The 11447-nt window shown below is 39.5% G+C and overlaps 1 protein-coding gene across 11 annotated transcripts in view; it reads left to right on the top strand.

Annotated features, from left to right (window-relative positions):
- Nucleotides 1–11447, top strand: part of ANKS1B (ankyrin repeat and sterile alpha motif domain containing 1B) — a 1154742-nt gene that overhangs the window by 387564 nt on the left and 755731 nt on the right. For all 11 annotated transcript variants that reach the window (XM_019961140.2, XM_070789581.1, XM_070789585.1 and 8 more), the window contains exon 10: nucleotides 2314–2479. In XM_019961140.2, coding sequence (XP_019816699.2) covers nucleotides 2314–2479 — 166 coding nt within the window. The remainder of the gene's footprint in view (nucleotides 1–2313; nucleotides 2480–11447) is intronic.

The raw sequence follows: 11447 nt of genomic DNA, 5'->3' as shown, positions 1-11447 counted from the left end.
ACCCTTTCCCACTCTGTGGGAAGCTTGTGAGGGATAGCCTTTCAAATATATTGAGATAACTATTACGCTGCTATACGACTTCTCTGGGATAGAACACTGCAGTTCCTTTCATCATTTCTTCTGTGACATGGTTTTTAAATCATATACCATCCTGATTGCTTTCCTCTGGATGCTTTCAACTTTGCCACCCTTTGTTGTTAGAAATAAATTACTCCCAATTTCCTGCTTTCAATAGAGTAGAGTGAACATAATTGACTCTTTGATGTGCGAGGGTCTGGTATGGTCTGAAAGCAATTACTCTGACCTTGAATACTTACTCTACTATACTGTAAGTGTCATTAAAGAAAAAAAATAGGAGCTTGTACTAAATCTTTACCAATCCTTGGATATATATTGGAAGCTTTTTTGAAAATGAGTTTATTTTTTCATTTGTTTCTTTCTTTTGATAATGAAGTATGGTTTATAAAGGTAATATATATCAAAAGTAAATCTGATTAATTGTTAAATTTATCATGCAGATAATCTGTTTTCCTTTTCTGGTAAACTACAAACTTTCTGAGCGCAAGGATTACGTCTTACTCATTTTTTAAACATTTCCAGAGATTAGCATAATTCTAAATGTATATGATAGATGCTCAATAAATATTTGCTGACCATTAATGCCTTGTATTGGAGAAGGCAATGGCACCCCACTCCAGTACTTTTGCCTGGAAAATCCCATGGACAGAGGAGCCTGGTGGGCTGCAGTCCATGGGGTCTCTAGAGTTGGACACGACTGAGTGACTTCACTTTCACTTTTCACTTTCATACATTGGAGAAGGAAATGGCAACCCGCTGCAGTGTTCTTGCCTGGAGAATCCCAGGGATGGGGGAGCCTGGTGGGCTACAGTCCATGGGATCTCAAAGGTGGAGAACGACTGAGTGACAAACACACACATACACACTCTCTCTCTCACACAAATACACAATGCCTTGTACAATATTTAAAGATATTATAAGATGAAATGAATTCCAATTTTTAGAATATATTGAAGAATCAGCAATATAGAATAAGACCTTCAGTCAGTTTAGTTCAGTTGCTTAGTCGTGTCCAACTCTTTGTGACCCCATGAATCGCAGCATGCCAGGCCTCCCTGTCCATCACCAACTCCCAGAGTTCACTCAGACTCACGTCCATCGAGTCAGTGATGCTATCCAGCCATCTCATCCTCTGTCGTCTCCTTCTCCCCCTGCCCCCAATCCTTCCCAGCATCAGAGTCTTTTCCAATGAGTCAACTCTTCGCATGAGGTGGCCAAAGTACTGGAGTTTCAGCATTAGCATCAGTCCTTCCAAAGAACACCCAGGGCTGATCTCTTTTAGGATGGAATGGTTGGATCTCTTTGCAGTCCAAGGGACTCTCAAGAGTCTTCACCAACACCACAGTTCAAAAGCATCAATTCTTCGGTGCTCAGCCTTCTTCACAGTCCAACTCTCACATCCTAACCCGAAAAGAGTAACCTTAGTATTAACAGTATTCACAAAGGAAGTGTGTTGGGTGGGAACACATTCACTTCTAAATGACTGAAAACCAGTTAGCAATGACTCGAACAAGAAGAAACTTTAATAATTGCTTAAGAAGCCTGAAGAAACTGGTCCTGAAACTATCTGAGCAACTCAATGATATTATCAAGGTCCCAGGCTTTTAAGAAATCCTGCAGGTCCCAGGCTTTTAAGAAATCCTGCTGTTGTCATTCTTGACCAGTTGTCTTTTTGAGGTAAGAGGCTTACTGCCTTATGGTTACAACTTGCCTATCCTTGCCCCAAACATCAAACCTTCACCCAGAGAGAGGAAATTGAGGATGGCCAAAACTCTGCAAAAGCCTCTTTGCATATCTTTTTTCTCTGGGGAAAGAATATTTTTAAAGAAGCCTCCCAGCAAATTTCCCTTTGTATCTAACAGGTCAAAAACTGAGTCATATGGCTATCTCTAGGAAGCAGGCAAAGGAGAAGAGTCTTGGGAATGACTGTTGATTAAACAACTGTTTATACCACAAGTAGAAAATACACATATTTTATAAAAAAAAGAGATCATGACTTGAAATCAAGAACTTTAGTGATAACTTCAGGGGAACCAAATTACAAGGACCTTTCTAAAAAGATCACTGGTATTATTGGGGTTACACAATTGCATAACTTATTCAAACAGATGAATCATCACCTCTCAATCACTTTTAGAAGAACTGACGAACCTTATTATCTTTTCTAGTTTTTATAAATTAAACAGGCTGTGTCTTTATCACAAAGCTATTTTTATTTTTTCTCCTTCCTTTCAGGAGTCCTATCCAAAGAAGAGGAATTACACTATGGAAATTGTACCATCTGCCTCTCTGGATACATTTCCTTCAGAAAATGAGAATTTTCTATGTGATCTCATGGACACAGCAGTTACAAAGAAGCCTTGCTCCTTAGAAATTGCAAGGGCCCCTTCTCCAAGAACTGGTAATGTTTCTTACTAACATGGAGCAATTCAGTTTACATGCTTGTACATTTGAAGATGTATCATTAGTATTTTGATGTCCCACAATATTTTTAAAAATGAAAGGGCCCCGATATAGTCATAAGGATTTTTTTTTTTTTTTTGCATCTTGACGTGAGTCCAGGTAAGCTGGAGCAGTTTTTACATGAATGCTCTTAATTTCTTGGCAAGAGCTCTCATGGAGCTGGTACTGCCATGGTGAAGACACTCTGAAACCTTTTAATAGTGAAAAACATTCTAGGTCAGATACAAAGCTTTGAGTCCTTCAGAGTCTCATAGCAAATTTGGTAGCAAGAATCTTTAAGTATAGTTTCTTGCATCCTGTCTGCTTCCAGGTTATCAAGTATACTCAGCTACTTTGTGTATTTTATTTCTTTTATGGTATTTTCAGATCCATTACTTTATTTATTAGCATTATAAACTGGTGAACAAGATGAACAAATATGCCCATTTTACTGATGAGGAAATTGAAGCTAAGTGTCTTATTTAATATCAATACTCTGAGGGGCCTTTGCTTGAACATGAGTTTTTGTTTGTCATCACGCTTGCTTTCTATTCTTTTGCCTCTGCCTCTGAGTGAAGAATGCAAAGTAGTTACATGAAAGCTAATGGGAGAGGAGAGCTTCAAGTGGGTGGTCAGAATATTCAAGGTTGCAAAGAAATTGTAGAATTTCTTAGGAGAGGCTTTGTTTATTTGTTTGTTTGACAACCCAGTTTCTGCCTGTCTTTGGAAAGTAAGTTTAAGAAATGATGTGATAAAACTAGATTTTTAAAAGCTAACTGTGAGATACTCAGAAATGCAGAAGAAGGAAAAGGGAGTGGAGAATACAGATTACCCTTTGAAGAGGATTAGGAAAAAAGCTAAAATGCTAACATGAGAAGAAAGTGGTATGAGGGAGAAATGGCTAGTTTATTTTAGGATAAGTAAGACTTGGTCAAGTTTAGAAGTTGGGGGAGTTTGCTGATGGAGAACAAGAGACTGAAGACAAAGAGTAAAAAGAGAAAACTGATGGGTATAAATTAAGACTGAGGTAGTCTAAGAAAGCACAACCATTGCTTCTCTTAGAGAGAAGAAAAAATAAAGCATTATGAATACAGAGAAAGCCTGATATATGTATGTCCAGATGGGTTCAATTTCTGAGTAATGTAAGGGTTATTGACTGAAAAGAAGAGTTAAATGTTGAGAAGGGTTAAAGTAAAGTTCAGAAATACTATTTTAAATGACTGGCTATGGAATTTTATAGAAGTGAACAAGTAGGTTTTTGAGAAGTACCGAGGCCCTGCATGCATGTGTGCATGCCCAGTCATGTCTGACTCTTTGTAACCTTGTGAACTGTAATCCACCAGGCTCCTCTGTCCATGGAGTTTCCCAAGCAAGAATACTGGAGTGGGTTACCATTTCCTTCTCCAGGGGATCTTCCTGACCCAGGGATCGAACCTGCATCTCTTACATCTGCTGAATTGGCAGGCAGATTCTTTACCACTGAGCCACCTGGGAAGCCCAGGGTGTTGTATGAATCATAAGCATGTGGAAGGAAGATTTTTGCATGAGGTCAGAGCATAATCATGAAAATAGTTAAGGTTTATTGAGCATTTACTGGTACTAGGTACTATTATAAGTGCTTTATATACATTATTTCCTGTAATTCTTACAATGCTACAAGATAAAAATACCATGATTCCCATCTTATAGAAGAGGAACATGAGGCAGGGAAATATTAGGTAACCTCCCAAGGTTATATGTTAACAATGGATGGTTCTGGGACTTGAACTTGGGTTGTCCCCTTATACTCTTAAACGCTATGTTAATTACACTACTGCATTATATTAAGAGCTAAAATGGAATAGAAAGTGTGAACCAAGTAGTGAAATCCTCAAGAAATGTGGAGTTATGCCTGGAAATCCACATATGGTAACCATAAAGTCAGGAAAAGTATGTTATAATAGGGTAGCATAATCTTCAGATGAGCAGATTAGATGAAGGTAGAATAGTGGATGATTCAGAAGCAGTCATGGAGAGTGAAGACAATGCTGAGAGATGATAAGAATGAAACTAGAAAAGAATGAAAAATCATCTGTAGGAGAGGTCATAGGGGAAAATAGTAGGGAAATCAGGAGTAAAGTTCAGTTAATGTAGAAATATATATATACACACACACACATATGAATTTCATATATATATATATATATATATATATGAAAATTTAAAAGAGCTTTAATTAGGGAATAGAGGTAGAGTGTTAAGTTAGGGGTGGTGGAAGCAGGAATGAAAGCATTATTTATTCATTAAATAATAGAAAACTAGTCGACTTCCTTCACTTGCCAGGCACTTTGCTGCATGCTGAGGAGGAGACAGGGATGAAAAAGAAACGGACCCAGGTTTTAAAACTAATTAGGCTCAGAACAATTTTCCTGCTGAAAAAGAAAAAGAAAAAAATAAAAAACAGCATGCTGGATAAAAATACAGAAAAGGAAGACTTAAAAGCATCAAAAAGGCAACATTAAAATTATGTAAAGTAAATAACATTTAAATAAGGAACATCTTTTTATCAGTATACTCCTGCTGAGTCGCTTCAGTCATGTCCGACTCTGTGTGACCCCATACACAGCAACCCACCAGGCTCCCCCATCCCTGGTATTCTCCAGGCAAGAATACTGGAGTGGGTTGCCATTTCCTTCTCCAATGCATGAAAGTGAAAAGTAAAAGTGAAGTCGCTCAGTTGTGTCCGACTCTTCGCGACCCCATGGACTGCAGCCTACCAGGCTCCTCGGTCCATGGGATTTTCCAGGGAAGAATACTTGAGTGGGTTGCCATTACTTTCTCCGACATACTAGTAAGAGATAATCGGGCCAATACATTGGTGAAGGTGGGAAGCCAGTGGAGCATTAAAGTCACTTTTGTCCTGAGAGAATTTGCTGAACCTGCTGTTAAACTTTGGTCCTCAAGTCCTCTATAGGTTTGTGTACAGAAAGCAAATCTCTGTGTATGCTCAGCATGTGAACTCTAATAGGAAATCCTTCCTCCATAGACCTAGAGCTACAAGGCTATACTCTCACAGTAATCAGAAATAATTCTGTCTCATAACATTCATTCTAAGGAGACTGCAAGATCTGCTAAGATGATTTGCTATGAGCAGAACAAGGAGAAAAATTCCTGAGGTGTTATAATCATGAGCTGGTCCTTACACAGATTTTCACCCAAAACATATCATCCATATAGTCTGCAAAATATCAGTCCATGAATTTAATTTATGGTAATACCCCCAGTCGTCAAGCAGAAGCAAAAGTAAACCATCTAGAGAGGAATGTAAATTATCTCTCTCAGTTCATTTGGGTAAATTATCTCTCTCAGTTGTGTCCGATTCTTTGTGACCCCATGGACGGCAGCATGCCAGGCTTCCCTGTCCATCACCAACTCTTGGAGCTTACTCAAACTCATGCCCATTGAGTCGGTGATGCCATCCAACCATCTCATCCTCTACTGTCCCCTTCTCCTCCTGCCTTCAATCTTTCCCAGCATCAGGGGTCTTTTCAAATTAGTCAGTTCTTCACATCAGGTGGCCAAAGTTTTGGAATTTCAGCTTCAGCATCAGTCCTTCCAATGAGTATTCAGGACTGATTTCCTTTAGGTTTGACTGATTTGATCTTCTTGCAGTCCAAGGGACTCTCAAGAGTCTTCTCCAATACCATAGTTCAAAGCATCAATTCTTTGGTGCTCAGCTTTCTTTATGGTCCAACTCTCACATCCATACATGACTACTGGACTGCTGAATTATCTCTGTAGGCCCTAAGTAATTCCTATAAATACTTTTCTGATTAAAATGATCAGTTTGCAATCATTAAGCCTAGAAGAAAAAGACCCCCAATCAGATATCAACAGAAATAAGGAAGAACAAATACACACCTGAAAAGACTTCAGATATTGGAATTATTAGATACAAACTATAAAATAACCATGTTATTATAGATAAGACATAAGGTTGAAAGTGTTTTGAGGAATAGAAACCATAAAAAAATGACCTAGCATATTTGAGAGGGAAAAATAAAACTTTTATAAATTAAAAAACACACACACAAAGAAAAACAACCCCAAATTTAAACCTCAGTGAATGAGTGGAACAGCGGATTAAACTCAGTTAAGGAGAGATTTAGTGAGCTGGAAATTAAGTCAGAAGGATTTTTCAGAATTTTGAATAGAGGTACAAAATGATAAGAAAATATACATGTGAAAGAGAAGCTAAGACACTTAGAAGATACACCAAGAAATTCTGACTTGTCTGACCAAAGGGGAGGAGAGAGAATGGGGCAAAAGCAGTATATTCAAAGAGCCAATTTTCCAAAAAGGCACATGCTTGCCCTATATTTACAAGGAAGCAGACAAGTGAGTAGTTAATTTCAACAGAGTATTATAAGTGCTAAGATAATACTACACTAAAAGTGCTTTGGGAGCTGAAAAGAGGAACACAACACCACCTGGGTGCTTGAGGAAAATTCATAAAGGAAATGGTGTCCGTGTCAGTTATCTATTGCTATGCAATAAGCCACCCAAAGCCTACTGAGCTAGTGGAATATCAGTCATTTATTTTGCTTAAAATCTGCAAGTTTTGCAGAGTTCATTTGACAGGACAGCTTGTCTGTGCCAGATGATATGAGCTGGGGCAGCACAACAGGGAGAAAGAGGACTCACTTTCAAAATGGGTCACTTACATGCTGGCAAGTTGGCAGTGGCTGAGAACTGGGCTAATGCTATGGGCTGTTGGTCTTGTTTATTCTTCAGGGACTGCTTGGGTTTTCCTTTGACAAACTGACTGGATTCTGAGAGTGGGCATTCCAAAAGAACCACGTGGAAGTTGTATCATTTTTATTACTTAGCCTTAGAAGTTCCCATTATCACTTATACTATAGTCCCAAGTCCTGCCACTTCATGGCAAATAGATGGGGAAACAATGAAAACAGTGAGAGACTTTATCTTTTTGGGCTCCAAAATCACTTCAGATGGTGACTGCAGCCATGAAATTAAAAGATGCTTGCTCCTTGGAAGAAAAGCTATGACCAACCTAGAAAGCATATTTAAAAGCAGAGACATTACTTTGCCAACAAAGGTCCATCTAGTCAAAGCTATGGTTTTTCTAGTACTCATGTATGGATGTGAGAGCTGGACTATAAAGAAAGCTGAGCACCGACAAATTGATGCTTTTGAACGGTGGTGTTGGAAAAGACTCTTGAGAGTCCCTTAGACTGCAAGGAGATCAAACCAGTCAAACCTAAAGGAAATCAGTCCTGAATACTCATTAGAAGGACTGATGCTGAAGCTGAAACCCAACACTTTGGCCACCTGATGTGAAGAACTGACTCATTTGAAAAGATCCCTGATGCTGGGAAAGATTGAAGGTGGGAGGAGAAGGGGTCAACAGATGGTTGGATGGCATCACTGACTTGATGGACATGAGTTTGAGTAAGCTCCGGTAGTTGTTGATGGTCCTGGAAGCCTGACGTGTTGCAGTTCACGGTGTGGCAAAGAGTCAGACCCGACTGAGTGACTGAACTGAACTGATAGTCCCAAGTCTACCAGATTCAAGGGGAGAGAATATGAATCCTACTTCTTGATGGAAGGAGTGTCAAAGTCACTCTGTAATAAGAGAATATAGGATGGAAGATACTTTTGCTGTCCTTTTTAGAAAATAAGATCTGCCACAGTCTTCCCTCTAGTCACTATGATTTGTATCCTTTTCCTGGATGCCCAAACATCAGCCCTTGACTGCATGAACTCCTGGTCTAGGTTTAGGTATGTATGGGTCTTCCTGGTGCAGTTCTTACAGTATGGGTCCTTAACAACCTTTTCTTTTGGCAGTGATGACCTAGGAACTAAACAGACAAATTACCAGTCTCCTCTCCTACACACCCAACATTTAAGACGGGGAAAGGTGTAGGAAAACCACAACTGACACTCCCATTCAAACACAGGGAAAATAGGCCACACAGACATCTCTAGTTTGTGGCAATTCTGAAGGTAATCAAGCACAGTTCCTTGATTAAGCCTAGTGCAATGAAGTAGTGATTGTTTTCTGTGTCTCTTGGTTCTACCTTCTGAGTCATTCTTCCTTTTCCATAAAAAGTAACCCATGTTTAAATTCGGGTATCTTTCTCACTTGCTTACTGTCTATAAAAAATTAGGGGCCAAATTTTGGTTTATATTATCTTTCTCCTTCTAGTTCAAATTGAAATACTTTCCTTTAAAACTCTGTGGACTTTGTGTGTTTCAATTTGTACTCCATTAAATTAGGCAAAAGCTTATAGTCCAGATAAGATTTTCTCTGCCTTGTGCTCCTTATGAGAGTTTTATGAAACAATGTCCTTGAGGTTCTTAGAAACCCTATTATTGAACAGGGAGGATGTATGAGGCTTTTTTTTTTTTTAATATAAATTTATTTATTTTAATTGGAGGTTAATTACTTTACAATATTGTATTGGTTTTGCCATACATCAACATGCTTTCTTTAAATCCTTAGAGGGTCATTGTTGGCTTGAAGTTTCTATGCAGCACTACAGCATATTACTATGGTATAGTTCTTACATGGTATACTGTGTAAGAAGCTGCGTTACTTCTTATAACCTTCCCCTTTATGGAAAAGTGTTACTGAAATCACATCATAAGAAGATATTCTTACAGATACTTTTGGAAAATATAAACTTCAACAATGCCTGAGTTGTTTGTTGTTTCTTAAGTGGGATACGTGGAGAAGGCAATGGCACCCCACTCTAGTACTCTTGCCTGGAAAATCCCATGGACGGAGGAGCCTGGTAGGCTGCAGTCCATGGGGTCGCTAGGAGTCGGACACGACTGAGCGACTTCACTTTCACTTTTCACTTTCATGCATTGGAGAAGGAAATGGCAACCCACTCCAGTGTTCTTGCCTGGAGAATCCCAGGGATGGGGGAGCCTGGTGGGCTGCCGTCTATGGGGTCTCACAGAGTTGGACACGACTGAAGCGACTTAGCAGCAGCAGCAGCAGCAAGTGGGATACGAGTTCATTTGCTTAGGTATATAATTTTCCCCAATTGCATTCAATCATCAGTATGAAAGAAAACAGTTTGCTCCACTGACCCATTAATTTATAAAGATTGATGGTCCTTGCACTTTGGGCTGTAATTGTGAATTCTAGGGATAAGAGAGTCCAGAGTTTAAATTGGAAGTTGTTTTTTTTATATATATATAATGGATGAATATTACAGCTAGAGCAATTTCTGTTCTAGTTCTAGGTGGAACCTTAACAAGTGAACCCCACAAAACTTCCCTGCATAAACACCATAGCAGGTAGAAGGGAGTGCCAACATAACTGTAATCTGGCTGGATGAGGAGACAGTTCAAGTCTTTTTCGTCTGTTGATTCCATTAAGATGTACCTTAGGTTTTGCCTGGATCTAATTGCTTCCAAGTCTCTCATTCTGCTGTACCTAGCTTCTCCTTTTCTTCTCAGGATGAACTGAGTTCACGAACTTGGGGGAAGTTACTGGACTCTCTTGGTGTTACTGATGTTTTCCCTTTGTTACAAAGTCCTTTATTAACTGAAGGTAACACTTGTAGAAGAGGAGACCTTTCTTGAAGCGCATCAGTCTTTTAGAGGCCTTCATATTAAACTGTACCCTTCAGTGCCTTACTCAGTAAACCTTCATTGAGTGCCTCTGGTGTTCTAGGTCTTGTGCTGCATGTTGCAGAAGTAGAGTGAAAGGTACAAGTTCTGATAGGTAGGAACTTAGAGGGTATTAAAATTAAGAGTAATAAGTTCAATGATAGAAGTGAGCATGAGGTGCTCCAGGAGAGTAGAACAGGGGGGAGTGAGTGAAGGCTTCCTGGAGGATCTGGTGGCTTATTTGAGCCTCAAAGAAGGAAGAGTTAGATGAATACATGGGAAATATATGGCTGTTTAGGTCAGGGGATAGTGTGTGCCAAGATCCAGATGTGTGGAAGAACACACTGCATTCACACTATGCCTAATTTAGCCTGGTTAGAACATAGAATGAGACTAGAGGAAAATGCATAAAAAACAAGAAGTGACATGCTGAAGTTTGAATTTCACTTGGCAGCAGAGTCAAACCACTGACAGACTTTAAGGAGGGACAAGGCATGATGAGTCTTTGTGTTTTAGAATGATCTCTCTGGAAGCAATATGGGGAGATTGCTTGTGCAGATATGTGACTAGAAGCAGGAGGACTAATTAGGAGGTCAACACGCAGTCTTAGCATAAAATAATTATGGCCAGGACAAAGGCAATGTTAATGAAGAGGGGGCAGGAGGAAGAAAGCTGAGGGGTCTGTAGGAGTGAAGCTCATACCTTATCCCCTTGGGATTCTGCCATTTGGAAAAGAGTAGGCAAGGGAACTGAGGAGTTATATCTTAGGGAATGTATTCTACAGTTTTTGGTTAACTGTGCTGGATAACTTGGCTCAGTTTCACAGACAAAATTAGGATTTCTGTACGCACAGGAAATGCATTCTGAAGCTTTTCCTGGAGAGAAAGAAAGAGAAAGGACTAGAGAGAGAAGAGAGAGAGTGGAAGGATGACCAGGTCTTTAGAGGGACTGTTATTAGTTGATTTGTGCACCTTTTTCTCCCCCCTCCCAAGGGTATATTGGAACCCTTAGTACTCCTAGTATTCAGAATGTGACCTTATTTGGAGAAGCCGAGACAGAGTCTTTATACAGATAATCAGGTTAAAATGAAGTCTTTAGGTGGGCACTAATCCAACATGACTCATTAAAAAAGGGGGGACATAGAGATATGGAAAGAAGAAAGATAATGTGAAGAGACACAGGGAGAAGATGGTCATCTAGAAGCCAAGGAAAGAGGCCTGGAACAGAACGCTTCAGCAGGAACCAGTCCTGCCAATACCTTGATTTTGGACTTCCAGCCTCTAGAATTGTGAGAAAACATA

Source organism: Bos indicus, chromosome 5 (genome assembly GCF_029378745.1).
Source record: "Bos indicus isolate NIAB-ARS_2022 breed Sahiwal x Tharparkar chromosome 5, NIAB-ARS_B.indTharparkar_mat_pri_1.0, whole genome shotgun sequence".
In the NCBI taxonomy this organism is placed as follows: domain Eukaryota; kingdom Metazoa; phylum Chordata; class Mammalia; order Artiodactyla; family Bovidae; genus Bos; species Bos indicus.
This window is presented reverse-complemented; position numbering and strand designations above follow the sequence as displayed.